This window comes from Arachis hypogaea, chromosome 10, assembly GCF_003086295.3.
Source record: "Arachis hypogaea cultivar Tifrunner chromosome 10, arahy.Tifrunner.gnm2.J5K5, whole genome shotgun sequence".
Lineage (NCBI taxonomy): Eukaryota > Viridiplantae > Streptophyta > Magnoliopsida > Fabales > Fabaceae > Arachis > Arachis hypogaea.
Genome location: NC_092045.1, coordinates 98,139,360 through 98,159,714, shown reverse-complemented (window position 1 = coordinate 98,159,714; position 20,355 = coordinate 98,139,360). Strand labels below are relative to the sequence as shown.

Genomic DNA, 20,355 nt, shown 5'->3' with positions numbered 1-20,355 from the left:
AAAAACAATGATGATGAGAACAACAAAGCCTTGACAACTAAATTTTAAAAGCAAAAATCGTTGGAAAAAATAAGACACAGGTGGCATTCATGAAAATCAACTTGTAATGAAAACTTAATTCAAATACGAAAACACAGATAGTAATGTAACCAGCAAACTGCGTACATCATAAACACTGTTAAACTTATCAAACACACACAGATACTCTAAAAATGCTACACATGTTTTGCCATATTTTCACTATGGCACATAATCTATGTTATCAGAAACATCTGCTACTGGGTCTTCTATATCATCGTTCCTTGTCAACTGTAAATCACTGATGTCACCTGCTGCTGACATGTTCAACCCGGGCTGAGGAGAAAAAGCAGCTTCAACATCCTCATTTTCTCCTCCCATGTCATACAAGTCTCATGGTTTTACATGAACCAATACACTCCATTCTTGTTCTACTTCATCATGTACATAGTACACGAGCTGAGCTTCTGATGCCAATATGTACGGTTCATCCTCTTCTCGATCACCAGTCTGAATTGGACGAGCGAAATTAACGCTGGTAAGGCCCAGATGGTCTTCTTTGATTCCTCTGCTCGTAGTTGTATCAGCCCAAATACATTTGAATAAAACCACTGTGAAATGACAGCTGTAGTTCAGTTCAATTATGTCCACAATTTTTCCATAATATCGAACAATACCAACAGCCACTCTATTGTCACGCATGCTGGCATAACTTCTTGTATTTGATGAGACATAAACTCCACTATTTTGTGGGACCACATGCCAGCAATTTCATTTCTTTTGAATGTACAGTACTGTCCATTGGAACCTAGCACCATAAAAAATTTGAATTTACAATTTATAATTCTAGAAAAGGAATAAGTTGGTCAGGTTAAATTTCTACGAACCTCACGCTTGAACCGCTGAGGAAATTCTGCATGCACAACACAGTCTATCTTAGAGTGTGACCTTGTTTGATTCCTTAATTTTCGCTTGGTTTCTGACCTAAATTTACTTTACGACATAACAAGAATTTAGTCGTTAGACTGAGTGTTTGAAATTGCTTATAATCGTGCTTAATGATTACATGTGCATACTTACTCAATAAATGGAGCGACGGCCTCGCAATTGACTAGCACATGACGATGTGCCTGATCTCTTTCCATTGGGGTCAGTACAAAATGTTATACAGCCCCTGAAGCTTTTCCAATTTCAGGGAACATAGTACATCTTGTATTGTTTGTAATATCAATAGGTCGATCGTCAACTCGCGCTGGTCGGTTGATTCTAGTCTCAGTATTTTCCAAATATCTGGAGCAGAATGTCAAAATCTCCTCGGATAAATATCCCTCCGCAATTGAGCCTTCAGCTTGTGCTCTGTTACGCACGTATTGCTTCAATCGTCCCAAGTACCTTTTACATAAATACAACATAACGCTTAGTATATACGTAATGAAATTGGAAAAAGATGTCTTAAATGCGTTTAGTAGCACCCTAACCTTTCTATTGGATACATCCACCGATAATGTACCGGGCCACCAAGTTTTAGCTCATCAACGAGGTGCACCATAAGGTGAACCATAACAGTGAAGAACGATGGAGGAAATATCATTTCCATCTGACACAGAGTTTGCACAACATGTATCTGAAGGGCACCAAGCTGTATAGGATTTACAGCTTTTCCACAGAGTTTTCGGAAAAATGAGGACAGATTCGCAATCACATTCGATACCGGACTTGGCAATGCATTTTTCACCAAAACTGGAAGTAATTGTTTCATTAGAATGTGGCAGTCGTGACTCTTCAACCCATACAACTTGCGCTGCCAGATATAAACACAACGAGCAATATTGCTCGAATAACCATCTGGAAAGACCACGTTCTGTAGAGTCTTCAGGAATACATCCTTCTATGGATTCGACATTGTGAATATTGCTGAATGATATTTACCACCTTCGTCCGGCCACAATTCAGGCCTTATGCCCATGCTTTGTAAATCTTTGCGCACTTTAAGATTATCTTTTGATTTGACGCTATCATTTAAGATAGTGTAGACCACATTGTCACAAATGTTCTTCTCTATGTGCATCACGTCAAGGTTATGACGCAGCATGTGATCCTTCCAGTACGGGAGTTCAAAGAACACACTCCTCTTTTTCCAAACCGAGTCATCTTGATCTGCATCTTCACCAATGCGTCTTCTTTTTGCAGTCAGAGTTGGGTTCTTCCCAAACGATACTTGCAAGTTAGACTGCTGCCTTAAGACATCTATTCCAGAATACTTCATCGGTGGATCTCTACTTTCAACTTGTCCGTCAAATCTAGTCCGGTCTACTCTATATTTATGGCCCTGATTCAAGAAGCGGCGATGGCCCGTGTAACACCATTTTCGACTGAATGTTAGTCACTGAGCCTTAGCGTCCACGTTACATGTGGGACAAGATAACCCACTGTACGTGTTCCACCCAAATAAATTTCCCAACCCTGGAAAATCGCTAATAGTCCACATTAGCGCCGCACGCATCTTGAAAGTGGTCCCCTTATTAGCATCATAAGTTTCAACGCCATCCCAGAGTTGCTTCAACTCATCCACCAGGGGCTCCAAATAAACATCAATATCATTACACGGCATTTTAGGACCGGGAATAATCATAGATAGTATAAAAGATGACTGTTTCATGCATAGCCAAGGAGGAAGATTGTACGAATAAGAATCACAGGCCAAATGGAATACGTGGTACTCATATTTCTGAAAGGATTAAAACCGTCACTTGCTAAGACTAAGCGAACACTGCGAGCATCATTGGAAAAGTCAGGATACTTTGCATCAAAGTCTTTCCATGCTTCAACGTCCCTTGGATGCCTCAAGTACCCATCGTTATTGTCTGCCTCTTTATGCCATAACATGTCAGATGAAGTTTTGCTACACATGAATAACCGTTGCAGTTGTGGTATAAGAGGAAAGTAACGGAGAGTCTTCGCTAGGAGAGGCTTTCTGTTTTTTCTGACAGGTACTTTTAGTTTTGTAACGGAACCCTTTCGCGTCTTCTGCTTCCATCGTGAAGTCTCACACTGTTTGCATTTTGTCGCGTTCTCATCCTCACCTAGATACAACATGCAATCATTCGGGCATGCATCGACCTTTTTGTACTTAATCCCTAACTTTCGGATAGTTTTCTTGGCTTCATACAAAGTGGACGGGAATTTGTCTTGCTCGAATGCATCCCGCAATAAGTCCAGAATCATCGACATAGCCTTGTCACTCACACCACACATACACTTAATGTGATAAAGTTTCACTAGGAAAGATAATTTTGAGTATTTCGAGCAGCCGGGATATAACTCCTCCGCTCCATCCGCAAGAAGATTGGCAAAATCCTGTGCATCTCGACTTGGACCATCGTACAAGTACGGCAACTCTATATCATCGTCTTCTACAGGATCCGCTATTGTGGTCTCCTCACTTCCAGTAGGCATTGTGAAGTTAAATGCCTCGTGTACCATTTGAAGATATAGATTCACGTTGGAGGTAGGGTTCTCAACTATCGGTGTGCAACTAGAGCTCTCCTCAGTAGGTTTCTCACCATGACGCAACCACAAAGTATACCCAGTGGGAAACGAATTCATCAACAGGTGGTCATACGTATCCTCTATTGTTTGCATAAATTGAAACCCACATTGAGGGCATGGACACTTTATCATGTTATCCGACGATGCATTCGCACATGCAAAGTCTAGGAACATATTCAGTCCTTGTCTATATTCTATGTTATCTCGTGACTTAAGAATCCAAGTTTTGTCCATGTCTATAATACACCAAATATAGGTATGGTAAAATACGTGTGCAACTACGAACATTTAAATTTATACTAAATTGTGCAGTAAAGGTAGCATATAAATTGATTGATAATGCTAGGGGTGGCAAAGTGGGCCGGCCCGCCCCACCAACTAAAATGGGTTCAAAATGCTAGCCTGCCCCGCTTTATGGCGGATTGGCGGGCTAGCCCCCTTGACTCTTTTTTTTTTAAAAATAAAATTCATTAAAATTAACCAAAAATAATAACTAAAAAATCAAGTACAAATAAAAAATAGTCAAATTATAATATAATATTTTTACTTTTTTTTTAATTTTTAACTTTAATAAAATTGTTCAAAATAATATTTGCCAATAAAATCATCCAGTGACGGATCCAGAAATTTTAAGCAGTGGGGACAAATATATAGCATATACAAATAATAAAAAAATTTTATAAATATATTAACATATATATAAAAAATTAATTAATATAAAAATATTAAATATTAAATAATTTTTATTTATTCATTATCAATATTAATATATTGATAAATAATAATATAGTTATTAATTTATCTTTTTATAAACTAAATATAATAAGAGGAGTGTTAGGGCCAGCAACTTTTGTAATTTGTATATGAGATTGTAAAATAAAATACATAAAGTTAATAACTAAAAGAATAATAATGTCAAAAATAAAAAAGTGTCTAAAAATTCTATAATTATTAAGTTCATAATAATAGTAATCACTCTATTATTTAATTAAAAAAAAGAAAAATAAAACGTCTTTAGCCCGGCGGACTGGCCCGTCCCGCCCCGACAAAACCCGGCACTTTGGCGGGGGGTTTGGCGGGTTTAGTTTTAATCGGCGGGCTCCAAATCCTACCCCGACCCGTCCTTTTTTGCGAGTTTAGCGGATCAGCCCAACGGGCTCGACCCGTTTTGCCACCCATAAATAAAACAAAACATACTCCACATAAATACAGTTATAATATGACGATAAAATTTTTTGCCAATTACTGTTTGGCAAAAAATAACAAGAATTTTTAGATCTAATACTCATTCATATACGTTCATTCATGGAGTACCTCACGAAAATCATTAGTCCAACATATGCACATAAGTCGTTATGCACCTTATGTCTGTAGGTCAAAGATGCCATAAAAAGTAGTCTGAACTGTGTATCAAATAGAAGTGAAAAGTTAGTAAACGAAAAATTACATTCAAAAAGTTATTCCCTTCATCCAGACATTTTCAAAAAATTATAGCATAAAAAAAAGTGTAAGATGATTATTTTCATAAAAAATAATTAAAATTAAATTAATGGATATAAAACTAATTAATGGATATAATATTTATTAGCATTATTTTTTAATAAATACTTGTAGTATATAATAATATAATGGATATAAACTAATTAATAAATTGTTAAAATTTAAAAATAATAGTTATTTAATATAAAAAAATAAAAATATTTATAATAGAATAAAAATAATAAAATATTTATTATTTTTGGTCTATATTACTTTAAAATAGCTTGATATTCTTAAAATATTAGTAAAAATATGTATTTTAAATTAAAATTTTAAATTTATGACTTTTTTTATTTATATAGTACCGAGTCAATCGGTTCAACCAGTAACCCACCGGTTGAACCAATGACCCAGTGACCCAGTGACCTGACCGTGTCATTCAATCAAGGGCTTTCCTTTTCTTTTCAGCCCACATGTAACCCTAAGTGGAGCTACTCCAAGACAAATGAGGAGAAGAAAATTGCATTGCTGCCGTCAGGTCAAGGAATCCGCGAACTCTCCTCCAACGCGTCAGACTTCACTTGCTGCCAACCATATCCATGTGCCGCCGCCTTTGGTCCTCAAGTAGCTGCCTTTCCCTCCGTCGCGCACATACAATCCTTCCATTAAGCCGCCGTTCCCGTCACCGCGAAGCAGCCGTCGCTCACCAGATCCGTCAGGTAAAGGACTCTGCCAACTCTCCACCAACGCGTCGGAATTCACCTGCCGCCAGCCATATCCACGTGCCGCCGCCTTTGGTCCTCAAGTCGCTGCCTTTCCCTCCGTCGCACACAAACAATCCTTCCATTAAGCTGCAGAAACCGTCACCGCGAAGCAGCCGTCGCTCACCAGATCTGTTGCAAGCTCGGTTCGTTCCTCGGTTTGAAGGTCTTCTGCTACTTCTACTTGCCGTGCCGATGCCGTGGCTCTCCATCCCCTCCATCAACGGTGACATTTGGTCGAGCTTGCAGGTAATTTTGATTATTTACTTAACTGTGTTTGCATGCTTGTGTTTAATTGATCTTTGAAGTTGTTTAATTCACCTAATACCCATGCTTTTTTAGTTTTAGATATGTTGTTTTTTTAATTCAATTTTCAGTGATACCCTAAGTCTGGTTGCTTGATAAAACATGTATGTGATTTGATTCTTCAATTGAACAAAAGGAAAAAACACGTTAGGCTTGAGCAGTAAACGAAAAGATTTAATGTGTAGCATAGCAGATATTTGTTAAAACAATACGGAGCTAATAGGATAGAACAACCAATATGGCCATACGAATGAGTAAAATTTGTTTAAAAGATATATTGCTGGGATTTTTACTAACTAGAAAAATTAATAAAATCGAAAAATTGAGTTTTCAAGATGGAGAGGAGTTTAGGATGAAAAAATGCAAAGGGTGGTTACCTGGATGAAAGTATAGTTGGAAATCGATGCTCCTCACCTAAGTCTGGTGTCGGTTCCTAGTTGTTCAAAATAAGAAGAGTGGAGATTTATGAGTTTACCATTATATGGGCTGAAATATGTTAATATATATGTGAACAAACACATGTAAAATATAACTAATCTTCAAATATGTTTTAAAGATAACAAATTAAAAATCTGTTTGCCCATCATTAACCGGATTTACAGTCACTATCTAACAGAATGTATTTGTTCAAATACAAAAAATGAGGTAAAAGGATAAAGTAATTATTTAAAAGATATACAGTTATTAGAAATATGAACGGGCAACTCAAATTCCATAATTTAAAATTTTAAATTTGAAATCAAATAAGGTTGTTGAGTACACGGCGGAAATCTGTTTGAAACTAAAGTTGTTAGGATTTCAAAATTAGTCCCAATATTTTAGCAGTCAATCTCTAGCGTTTTGTTAACATACTCTGCGTCTCTTTCACGCCGAGGCACTTTATAATTGATATTTCGGATACTTTTATCACCAATACTAAGCTTACTCCTCTGCACAGTAATCATGTCTTCTTAATTATTGAGAAGAAGGCTCTTAAACTTAGTTAAAGGGTTGCAGTTAATCTTGAAGAGTGGTTGTTGGCTCCTTATTTTCTGATCAGTCACCTAAGGTCAATGTATTGTACTCCTTTCTTCTTTTTCTGCATTCTTATTTTTTTACTTCCTGGCATGTGTATCTTTCTGCATTCCATTCTTAGGTTGCTGAGGATTTTTCCTATGTAATAGATTTTCCATTAATTTTGCATTTGGTGTTTGATTTTGTTTTTTTTTTCTTCAATGTAGTTCCAACTAAAAAAGAGAAGCATGCAACTTGGACTTGAATATGAGAAAAAAACATAGTTCCACATACATTTAAAAGGATAGTTCATTTTTGTTTAATTGTGTTGAGTAGAGTATTAGGTAGAGAAACAGAGTGATAGTAACAAATTGCTGAAAAACTGACAACTTTATTGAGAAATTTCTGAAATTATTGTGTGGAAATTTAATATTTTATCGAAAAATTGATAAAATTGTTGGTGCTACTATGGAGATTGGTTAATCATATTAATATATTATGTCGTGTTTGATTTTGCTGCCATGTCATTCTGCGTATCATGTGGATTGTGCGTAAGAATTGTTGCTTTGCGTTATTTATATCAAGCTATCATACTATTCTTGATTTTGAATTGCAATTTGTTCTGATATCTGAGAAATTGTTGATATATTGCTGCTGGGATCTCGTGTGTTTAAGATGCATTTTGATCAACTGATTTTGATTTTCATACTTAGTTCTTGTTGCGATTCCACTAATCTGGGTTTGTGTTTATATATTTAGGAACAATATATTATTTTATAATTGCTATTCATTCATCCATTGCCTCCTAGATTTGATTGCTCTTGATTTATCTTTTCATTTTCATTTTATTATTAAGTGCATTGCTGCAATTTAGTTGAGCTTGAGAGCTACAATTTTACTGTTCCTTTTGTAAGTTATGGTCTGCTTGCGTGTTTTTTAAAATTTGACCACATAAAAATTATAAGCTAATTATAAGATTTGTTATTCTTTGGTTGGATTTGCTTGTTCCCTTGGTTTGGACAGGGAGGATTAACAGGAGCAGACCTTCAACCTGTATTGAATATGTTTTTTACAATAACAAAGGCCTATATTAATTAAAAGTGTTGGTGATATAGACTTTTTCTATTTAAATATATACGCATATTAAGGAGATATCTACCACAGTAAATAAATATAAAATAAAAATTACACTAAAATTTGAAAATAATAAAATAGATGTCCATGAAAAATATGATAATTTAAATGGTGAAATATAGTAGTATGCTAGGCGTTATCGAGAATAGTTTGTCTTCTGTTAGTTCATAAATATAGCAGTTTCAGATTCAGATTCGCTATATATATACCAAATCATTCCATTTTTACTTCTCTATGCAGTAGCGTTTACCATTTAGTTTGAACCTACCTGTAACACAATGTATATATTATCATATAATATTAGAATATAATAAACAGCACTCATCAATACCTTTGCATAGTCAAACACACATGAATTAATTCTTAATTTGTGCAGAAAAGTAAATGGTCTATCCCGCTTGTTCCTATGACGTAAGAATAATTTGCTGTTTTTTAGATTAGCTCATTGTTATTAGATTTATACAGAACGAAATCCTAGTTGTATTGAACTTAAATAGAGTAAGAAGGTTGTAGTATTAATTCTACTTTTTAAAAATTTGTGGTTTTAAAAATGGAGTTTCTAACAACCAGTTTTAAAACTGGATTATTGCTTAAAAAATATGAATTTAAAATGGGTTTTTAAAAAAGTATCGGTTACAACAGAATTTTTGGTTAAAAAACCAGTTTTAATACCCGATATTAACTTGATATTTAAAAACTTATGTTTCTATTGATGGAGAGCTATATAATGCAGCTGAATTGCTTAGCCTAAAGGGAATATGATATATATATATATACCTTATTTTATGGGAAAAAATGAGTGGTCTACGCCTTTAGAAATTAGCTTACGAAACAAATAATATAGTACAAATTATAGCTTTCAATTAATAAATTCACTGTTCCTTTTAAAAATTTAAGAGTAGAATTTTGGAGAAATCTTTATAAATTAAAAGTATATTTAATTTGTATTTTAAGAATATTCATAATTATATGTATATTGGTTTTATAATATTTTAATTATAAATAATTTTTCATATTTAGATTTATTCTTAATTAATTATATTGTATTTGAATTTAGATTGTATTCTTAAATATTAAATTTTCAAAGATTAAATGAATCTATTCTGCAAAATAAAAAGGCAAACATTAGTTATGAGAAAAATATAAATCCTAAAGTTACAAAAAATTAAGTGATTATAATGGTGGTTATTGGTAATATATATTAAAATTTCTAGTAGACTTTAAAAACATGTAAGAAGATATGTATTTTTATTGTAAAAAAAATAAATTAAAGCAATATAGCATATATATATATATATATATATATATATATATATATATATATATATATATATATATATATATATATACTCATCTAGAGATCAGTAAATGTAGATTATGTTTACATTGATATATTTGTTTAGGGAAAAGTTACTGAGGTAAATTTTTAACACAACCAAATTTGTCTCCTATATTATCACTTTTAATTGTTGAATTACTTAATTAATTTCATGTAGTTATTAATTTTGAGGTCTTAAAGTTTTCAAAAAGTGTACTATATTGTTTGAAACTTGATTCATGTAATTGATATAATCATTGTGCACTATTGAATTTTAAATTGTTGTTCTCTTGCTAATTGTCTAATGACCTTGTGTTGTGTAAAGTAATAGTCAAATACCAAAAAAACCTCGGTACACCGTTAGTACTGCAGTCGGACCTGCAGCTGCCCTAATAGTCAAACATACGCTACTCTGGTAAGTGATTTAGTGCACAGCTTAGATCAAATATTCATTTGCCTTTTAGGATAGACCTTTATTCAATATAAGTTGTGGGTATACTAAAATAAATTGGTTGATGTACTAAGTACTTTTTTTTAGCACACGGATGCAACACATGATACGGGTGCAAATACTTCTTGTGCACAGCAACGTGCTAGAGCGCGTCCACCTCCTCATTCCGGTAACGGTGCTCGACAATCCTGTGTAAAGGCTATACCGTTTAGACCACCGCGCAATGAAGCACGGCTGGCTGCATCAAGTGACATTGGGGACGATGGAGCTCCTGCGACAAATACAAAGCAACTGGATTTACATGAAGTTGTAGATGACCAATCAGAAGATGAAGACTATGACCCGGAGGCGGATGAGGTCGAGTCGTTCGATGACCATGTGGACGAATTATTTGCTACACGTGAAGTTGAACGCCAAGGCCATGCCAACGGCAAAAAAGGGACACCGATTATTGGGTTGTTGATGTCACAGGTATTCTTTTGATGCTTGTCTCTTAGAAAGTGTAATTATTCTTCTCCGTGCATTATAATTTGCTTAGTAAACTAACATTTAAAGTTTGTTCCATCTGTTAGAAAATGGTGTGACTTATTCTATGGAGCTGACTATTAAGGAGGCATTAGCACTTCCTCCTGGAAAGAAGATCGTGCTAAACCATAACAGAGAGTTGCAACAAGTTGGTTAGGCAGCGGGCCTATTGAGCGGGTTCTTGGGGACATTGGCGTCTGATTTTCAACAGTTGCCAATTGCTGAAAAAAGTTGGAAGATGGTGCACGAAATTGTGATCAATACTTTTCACAACTTAAATAATCCCCGGTAATGAATCCAAAAACTTGGTGTTCAATACCATGGCATAAACACAACTTCGCACAACTAACCAGCAAGTGTACTGGGTCGTCCAAGTAATAAACCTTACGCGAGTAAGGGTCGATCCCACAGAGATTGTTGGTATGAAGCAAGCTATGGTCACCTTGTAAATCTTAGTCAGGCAAACTCAAATGGGTATGGTGATATGCGAATAAAACATAAAGATAAAGATAGAGATACTTATGTAATTCATTGGTAGGAACTTCAGATAAGCGCATGAAGATGCCTTCCCTTCCGTCTCTCTGCTTTCCTACTGTCTTCATCCAATCCTTCTTACTCCTTTCCATGGCAAGCTTATGCAAGGGTTTCACCGTTGTCAGTGGCTACCTCCCATCCTCTCAGTGAAAATGTTCCTATGCTCTGTCACAGCATGGCTAATCATCTGTCGGTTCTCGGTCAGGCCGGAATAGAATCCAGTGATTCTTTTGCGTCTGTCACTAACGCCCCGCCTGCTAGGAGTTTGAAGCACGTCACAGTCATTCAATCATTGAATCCTACTCAGAATACCACAGACAAGGTTAGACCTTCCGGATTCTCTTGAATGCCGCCATCAGTTCTAGCCTATACCACGAAGACTCTGATCTCACGGAATGGTTGGCTCGGTTGTCAGGCGAGCACTCGATTGTCAGGCGATCAACCATGCATCGTGCAATCAAGAATCCAAGAGATATTCACCCAATCGAAGGTAGAACGGAGGTGGTTGTCAGTCACACGTTCATAGGTGAGAATGATGATGAGTGTCACGGATCATCACATTCATCAAGTTGAAGAACAAGTGATATCTTAGAACAAGAACAAGCGGAATTGAATGGAAGAACAATAGTAATTGCATTAATAGTCGAGGTATAGCAGAGCTCCACACCTTAATCTATGGTGTGTAGAAACTCCACCGTTGAAAATACATAAGAACAAGGTCTAGGCATGGCCATGAGGCTAGCCTCCCAATGATCTAAGATAGCATAACAATGAAGATAGCTACCCCTCGATGTCTCAATACAATAGTAAAAGGTCCTACTTATAGAAAACTAGTAGCCTAAGGTTTACAGAAATGAGTAAATGACATAAAAATCCATTTCCGGGCCCACTTGGTGTGTGCTTGGGCTGAGCAATGAAGAATTTTCGTGCAGAGACCTCTCTTGGAGTTAAACGTCAGCTTTTATGCCAGTTTGGGCGTTTAACTCCCATTTTGGTGCTAGTTCCAGCGTTTAACGCTGGGATTTCTGAGGGTGACTTTGAATGCCGGTTTGGGCCATCAAATCTTGGGCAAAGTATGGACTATCATATATTGCTGGAAAGCCCAGGATGTCTACTTTCCAACGCCGTTGAGAGCGCGCCAATTGGGTTTCGGTAGCTCCAGAAAATCCGCTTCGAGTGCAGGGAGGTCAGAATCCAACAGCATCTGCAGTCCTTTTCAGTCTCTGAATCAGATTTTTGCTCAGGTCCCTCAATTTCAGCCAGAAAATACCTGAAATCACAGAAAAACACACAAACTCATAGTAAAGTCCAGAAAAGTGAATTTTAACTAAAAAATAATAATAATATACTAAAAACTAACTAGATCATACTAAAAACATACTAAAAATAATGCCAAAAAGCGTACAAATTATCCGCTCATCACAACACCAAACTTAAATTGTTGCTTGTCCTCAAGCAACTGAAAATCAACTAAGATAAAAAGAAGAGAATATGCAATGAATTCCAAAAACATCTATGAAGATCAGTATTAATTAGATGAGCGGGGCTTTTAGCTTTTTGCCTCTGAATAGTTTTGGCATCTCACTCTATCCTTTGAAATTCAGAATGATTGGCTTCTTTAGGAACTTAGAATCCAGATAGTGTTATTGATTCTCCTAGTAGAGCATGATGATTCTTGAACAAAGCTACTTATTGAGTCTTGGCTGTGGCCCAAAGCACTCTGTCTTCCAGTATTACCACCGGATACATACATGCCACAGACACATAATTGGGTGAACCTTTTCAGATTGTGACTCAGCTTTGCTAGAGTCCCCAATTAGAGGTGTCCAGGGTTCTTAAGCACACTCTTTTTGCCTTGGATCACAACTTTATTTCTTTTTCTTTCTTTTTCTCCCCTTTTCTCTATTTTTTTCGATTTTTTTTTTCATTGCTTTTTCTTGCTTCAAGAATCATTTTTATGATTTTTCAGATCCTCAGTAACATGTCTCCTTTTTCATCATTCTTTCAAGAGTCAACATTCATGAACCACAAATTCAAGATACATATGCACTGTTTACGCATACATTCAGAAGACAAAAGTAATGCCACCACATCAAAATAATTAAACTGTTATAAAATTCAAAATTCATGCAATTCTTTTTCTTTTTCAATTAAGCACGTTTTTATTTAAGAGAGGTGATGGATTCATAGGACATTCATAACTTTAAGGCATAGACACTAAGACACTAATGATCACAAGACACAAACATAGATAAACATAAGCATGAAATTCGAAAAACAGAAGAATAAAGAACAAGGAAATCAAGGAACGGGTCCACCTTAGTGATGGCGGCTCTTTCTTCCTCTTGAAGACCCTATGGAGTGCTTGAGCTCCTCAATGTCTCTTCCTTGTCTTTTTTGCTCCTCTTTCATGATTCTTTGATCTTCTCTAATTTCATGGAGGATGATGGAGTGTTCTTGGTGCTCCACCCTTAGTTGTCCCATGTTGGAACTCAATTCTCCTAGGGAGGTGTTTAGTTGCTCCCAATAGTTTTGTGGAGGAAAGTGCATCCCTTGAGGTATTTCAGGGATCTCATGATGAGTGGGGTCTCTTGTGTGCTCCATCCTCTTCTTAGTGATGGGCTTGTCCTCATCAATAGGGATGTCTCCCTCTATGTCAACTCTAACTGAATAACAGAGGTGACAAATGAGATGAGGGAAGGCTAACCTTGCCAAGGTAGAGGACTTGTCCGCCACCTTATAGAGCTCTTGAGCTATAACCTCATGAACTTCTATTCCTTCTCCAATCATGATGCTATGAATCATGATAGCCCGGTCTATGGTAACTTCGGACCGGTTGCTAGTGGGAATGATTGAGCGTTGGATCAACTCCAACCATCCTCTAGCCACGGGTTTGAGGTCATGCCTTCTCAATTGAACCGGCTTCCCTCTTGAATCTCTCTTCCATTGGGCGCCCTCTTCACATATGATTGTGAGGACTTGGTCCAACCTTTGATCAAAGTTGACCCTTCTAGTGTAAGGGTGTTCATCTCCTTGCATCATGGGCAAATTGAATGCCAACCTTACACTTTCCGGACTAAAATCCAAGTATTTCCCCCGAACCATAGTAAGATAATTCTTTGGATCCGGGTTCACACTTTGATCATGGTTCTTGGTGATCCATGCATTGGCATAGAACTCTTGAACCATCAAGATTCCGACTTGTTGAATGGGGTTGGTAAGAACTTCCCAACCTCTTCTTCGGATCTCATGTTGGATCTCCGGATGTTCACCCTTTTTGCGTGAAAAAGGGACCTCGGGGATCACCTTCTTCAAGGCCACAACTTCATAGAAGTGGTCTTGATGCACCCTTGAGATGAATCTCTCCATCTCCCATGACTCGGAGGTGGAAGCTTTTGCCTTCCCTTTCCTCTTTCTAGAGGTTTCTCCGGCCTTGGATGCCATAAATGGTTATGGAAAAACAAAAAGCAATGCTTTTACCACACCAAACTTAAAATGTTTGCTCGTCCTCGAGCAAAAGAAGAAAGAAGAGAGGAGAAGAAGAAGAAATGAGGAGAAAGGGAATGGCTATATGTTTAGCCAAAGGGGGGAGAAATGGTGTTTAGGTTGTGTGGAAAGGAAGGAGTGAAGGAGGGTTTATATAGGAGAGGGGAAGGGTAGGGTTCGGTCATTTGAGGGTGGGTTTGGGTGGGAAAGTGGTTTGAATTTGAATGGTGAGGTAGGTGGGGTTTTATGAAGGATGGATGTGAGTGGTGAAGAGAAAGATGGGATTTGATAGGTGAAGGGTTTTTGGGGAAGAGGTGTTGAGGTGATTGGTGAATGGGTGAAGAAGAGAGAGAGTGGTGGGGTAGGTGGGGGTCCTGTGGGGTCCACAGATCCTGAGGTGTCAAGGAAAAGTCATCTCTGCACCAAATGGCAAGCAAAATCTCGATTTGTGCCAATTCTGGCGTTAAACGCCGGGCTGGTGCCCATTTCTGGCGTTTAACGCCAGCTTCTTGCCCTTTTCTGGTGTTTAACGCCAGTCTGGTGCCCCTTTCTGGCGTTAAACGCCCAGAATGGTGCCAGACTGGGCGTTAAACGCCCAACAGCTAGCCTCACTGGCGTTTAAACGCCAGTAGGTGCGTCCTCCAGGGTGTGCTATTTTTCTTCCTGTTTTTCATTCTGTTTTTGCTTTTTTCATTGATTTTGTGACTTCTTATGATCATCAACCTACAAAAAATATAAAATAACAAAAGAAAATAGTTAATTATAAAACATTGGGTTGCCTCCCAACAAGCGCTTCTTTAATGTCATTAGCTTGACAGAGGACTCTTATGGAGCCTCAGAAATGCTCAGAGTTATGTTGGAACCTCCCAACACCAAACTTAGAGTTTGAATGTGGGGGTTCAACACCAAACTAAGAGTTTGGTTGTGGCCTCCCAACACCAAACTTAGAGTTTGACTGTGGGGGCTCTGTTTGGCTCTGTTTTGAGATAAGCTCTTCATGCTTCCTCTCCATGATGACAGAGGGATATCCTTGGACCTTAAACACCAAGGATTCTTCATTCACTTGAATGATCAACTCTCCTCTATCAACATCAATCACAGCCCTTGCTGTGGCTAGGAAGGGTCTGCCAAGGATGATGGATTCATCCATGCACTTCCCAGTCTCTAGGACTATGAAATCAGTAGGGATGTAATGGTCTTCAACTTTAACCAGAACATCCTCTACAAGTCCATGGGCTTGTTTTCTTGAGTTGTCTGCCATCTCTAGTGAGATTTTTACAGCTTGTACCTCAGAGATCCCTAACTTCTCCATTACAGAGAGAGGCATGAGGTTTACACTTGACCCTAAGTCACACAAGGCCTTCTTGAAGGTCATGGTGCCTATGGTACAAGGTATTGAAAACTTCCTAGGATCCTGTCTCTTTTGAGGCAGTTTCTGCCTAGACAAGTCATCCAGTTCTTTGGTGAGCAAAGGGGATTCATCCTCCCAAGTCTCATTTCCAAATAACTTGTCATTTAGCTTCATGATTGCTCCAAGGTATTTAGCAACTTGCTCTTCAGTGACATACTCATCCTCTTCAGAGGAAGAATACTCATCAGAGCTCATGAATGGCAGAAGTAAGTCCAATGGAATCTCTATGGTCTCAGTTTGAGCCTCAGATTCCCATGGTTCCTCATTGGGAAACTCATTGGAGGCCAGTGGACGCCCAGTGAGGCCTTCCTCAGTGGCGTTCACTGCCTCTCCTTCCTCCCAAAATTCGGCCATGTTGATGGCCTTGCACTCTCCTTTTGGATTTTCTTCTGTATTGCTTGGGAGAGTACTAGGAGGGAGTTCAGTAATTTTCTTGCTCAGCTGACCCACTTGTGCCTCCAAATTTCTAATGGAGGATCTTGTTTCAGTCATGAAACTTTGAGTGGTTTTGATCAGATCAGAGACCATGGTTGCTAAGTCAGAGTTATTCTGCTTAGAACTCTCTGTCTGTTGCTGAGAAGATGATGGAAAAGGCTTGCTATTACTAAACCTGTTTCTTCCACCATTATTGTTGTTGAAACCTTGTTGGGGTCTCTGTTGATCTTTCCATGAAAAATTTGGATGATTTCTCCATGAAGGATTATAGGTGTTTCCATAGGGTTCTCCCATGTAATTCACCTCTTCCATTGAAGGGTTCTCAGGATCATAAGCTTCTTCCTCAGATGAAGCCTCCTTAGTACTGCTTGGTGCATTTTGCATTCCAGACAGACTTTGAGAAATCATATTGACTTGTTGAGTCAATATTTTATTCTGAGCCAATATGGCATTCAGAGTGTCAATCTCAAGAATTCCTTTCTTCTGACTAGTCCCATTGTTCACAGGATTTCTTTCAGAAGTGTACATGAATTGGTTATTTGCAACCATTTCAATCAGTTCTTGAGCTTCAGTAGGCGTCTTCTTCAGATGAAGAGATCCTCCTGCAGAGCTATCCAAAGACATCTTGGATAGTTCAGAGAGACCATCATAGAAAATACCTATGATGCTCCATTCAGAAAGCATATCAGAAGGACACTTTCTGATTAATTGTTTGTATCTTTCCCAAGCTTCATAGAGGGATTCTCCTTCCTTCTGTCTGAAGGTTTGGACTTCCACTCTAAGCTTACTCAATTTTTGAGGTGGAAAGAACTTTGCCAAGAAGGCATTGACTAGCTTTTCCCAGAGTCCAGGCTTTCTTTAGGTTGAGAGTCCAACCAAGTTCTAGCTCTGTCTCTTACAGCAAAAGGGAATAGCATAAGTCTGTAGACCTCAGGGTCAACCCTATTAGTCTTGACAGTGTCACAGATTTGCAAGAACTCAGCTAAGAACTGATGAGGATCTTCCAATGGAAGTCCATGGAACTTGCAATTCTGTTGCATTAGAGAAACTAATTGAGGCTTAAGCTCAAAGTTGTTTGCTCCAATGGCAGGGATAGAGATGCTTCTCCCATAGAAATCGGGAGTAGGTGCAGTAAAGTCACCCAGCACCTTCCTTGCATTGTTGGCATTGTTGTTTTCGGCTGCCATGTGTTCTTCTTCTTTGAAGAATTCGGTCAGGTCCTCTAAAGAGAATTGTGCTTTGGCTTCTCTTAGCTTTCTCTTTAAGGTCCTTTCAGGTTCAGGATCAGCCTCAACAAGAATGCCTTTGTCTTTGCTCCTGCTCATATGAAAGAGAAGAGAATAAGAAAATGTGGAATCCTCTATGTCACAGTTATAGAGATTCCTTAAAGTGTCAGAGAAAAAGAAGAGTAGAAGACAGAAGTAGAAAATTCGAACTTATCAAAGAAGATGGAGTTCGAATTTTGTATTAAGGGATAGTGTTAGTCCATAAATAGAAGGATGTGAGAAGGAGGGAAGTAATTTTCGAAAATTAAGTAAAAGATTTTTAAAACATTTTTGAAAACAATACTTGATTTTCGAAAATGAAAGTGGAAAAGAAATCAAGTGATTTTTGAAAAAGATTTTAAAATTAGAAATCAAAAAGATTTGATTGAAAACTATTTTGAAAAAGATGTGGTTAAGAAAATATGATTAGTTTTAAAAAGATGTGATTGAGAAGATATGATTTGAAAAACATTTTAAAAAAAGATTTGATTTTGAAAATTAAAAACTTGACTAACAAGAAAAGATATGATTCAAACATTAAACCTTCCTCAACAGAAAAGGCAACATGCTTGAAGTGTTGAATCAAATCATTAATTGATTGTAAGTATCTTTGAAAATGGAAAGAAATTGATTTTGAAAACACATGATTGAAAAGATATGATTTGAAAAAGATTTGATTTTGAAAAACTTTGAAAACTTGAAAAAAAATTGCATTGAAAAACAGAATCTTCCCTCTTGTGCCATCCTGGCGTTAAACGCCCAGAATGGTGCACATTCTGGCGTTTAACGCCCAAAACTATACCCTTTTGGGCGTTAAACGCCCAACCAGGTACCCTGGCTGGCGTTTAAACGCCAGTCTGTCCTTCTTCACTGGGCGTTTTGAACGCCCAGCTTTTCTGTGTAATTCCTCTGCTGTATGTTCTGAATCTTTAATTTCTCTGTAGTATTGACTTGAGAAGACACAAATAAAATAAATAAAAAAAATATTTTTGGATTTTTAATAATAAGGAAAAATCAAAATGCAACAAGAATCAAATAACTATGCATGCAAGACACCAAACTTAGCAGTTTGTATACTACTGACACTAATGAGAATGCATATGAGACACATAAAACACTCAAGTCAAGAGAATTCAAAGATCAGAGTAAGAAATCATCAAGAATTATTTGAAGATCCTTAAGAACACATGAATGGATGCATGCAATTGACACCAAACTTAACATGAGACACTAGACTCAAACAAGAAATTTTTGGATTTTATGATTTTTTTTTTTGATTTTTTTGTGTTTTTCGAAAATTAAGTGGAAAAAGATATCAAAATTCTTAATGAGAATCCCAGGAATCATGCAATGTTAGTCTAAAGCTTCAGTCTAAAGGAATTAGACATGGTCAGCCAAGCTTCAGCAGAACATTGCATTCAAGAGCTAAATTGATGAAGATCAATCAGCTTTGGTGATGATAAGAACATCACCTTGAAACACTAGAATTCATTCCTAAGAACTCTGAAGAAAAAAATACCTAATCTAAGCAACAAGATGAACCGTCAGTTGTCCAAACTCAACAATCCCCGGCAACGGCGCCAAAAACTTGGTGCACGAAATTGTGATCAATACTTTTCACAACTCAAATAATCCCCGGTAATGAATCCAAAAACTTGGTGTTCAATACCATGGCATAAACACAACTTCGCACAACTAACCAGCAAGTGTACTGGGTCGTCCAAGTAATAAACCTTACGCGAGTAAGGGTCGATCCCACAGAGATTGTTGGTATGAAGCAAGCTATGGTCACCTTGTAAATCTTAGTCAGGCAAACTCAAATGGGTATGGTGATATGCGAATAAAACATAAAGATAAAGATAGAGATACTTATGTAATTCATTGGTAGGAACTTCAGATAAGCGCATGAAGATGCCTTCCCTTCCGTCTCTCTGCTTTCCTACTGTCTTCATCCAATCCTTCTTACTCCTTTCCATGGCAAGCTTATGCAAGGGTTTCACCGTTGTCAGTGGCTACCTCCCATCCTCTCAGTGAAAATGTTCCTATGCTCTGTCACAGCATGGCTAATCATCTGTCGGTTCTCGGTCAGGCCGGAATAGAATCCAGTGATTCTTTTGCGTCTGTCACTAACGCCCCGCCTGCTAGGAGTTTGAAGCACGTCACAGTCATTCAATCATTGAATCCTACTCAGAATACCACAGACAAGGTTAGACCTTCCGGATTCTCTTGAATGCCGCCATCAGTTCTAGCCTATACCACGAAGACTCTGATCTCACGGAATGGTTGGCTCGGTTGTCAGGCGAGCACTCAGTTGTCAGGCGATCAACCATGCATCGTGCAATCAGGAATCCAAGAGATATTCACCCAATCGAAGGTAGAACGGAGGTGGTTGTCAGTCACACGTTCATAGGTGAGAATGATGATGAGTGTCACGGATCATCACATTCATCAAGTTGAAGAACAAGTGATATCTTAGAACAAGAACAAGCGGAATTGAATGGAAGAACAATAGTAATTGCATTAATACTCGAGGTACAGCAGAGCTCCACACCTTAATCTATGGTGTGTAGAAACTCCACCGTTGAAAATACATAAGAACAAGGTCTAGGCATGGCCATGAGGCCAGCCTCCCAATGATCTAAGATAGCATAACAATGAAGATAGCTACCCCTCGATGTCTCAATACAATA

General features: G+C 37.6%; 1 protein-coding gene and 1 non-coding gene across 2 annotated transcripts; one reads left to right on the top strand and one right to left on the bottom strand.

The window, feature by feature from the left end:
* Positions 1-2,673: 2,673 nt before the first annotated feature.
* LOC140175716 (uncharacterized) lies at positions 2,674-3,801 on the bottom strand. Its single transcript, XM_072204258.1, has one exon. The coding sequence runs from the start codon at positions 3,799-3,801 to the stop codon at positions 2,674-2,676; it is 1,128 nt and encodes a 375-aa protein (XP_072060359.1).
* Positions 3,802-17,078: 13,277 nt separating this feature from the next.
* Positions 17,079-17,186, top strand: LOC112719301 (small nucleolar RNA R71). Its single transcript, XR_003161607.1, has one exon. It is a non-coding gene; the product is annotated as a small nucleolar RNA R71 (small nucleolar RNA).
* Positions 17,187-20,355: the final 3,169 nt, after the last annotated feature.

Coding starts and splice junctions, on each gene's coding strand:
- LOC140175716 (XM_072204258.1), bottom strand. CDS start 3,801: ATGGACAAAACTTGGATTCTTAAGTCACGAGATAACATAGAATATAGA.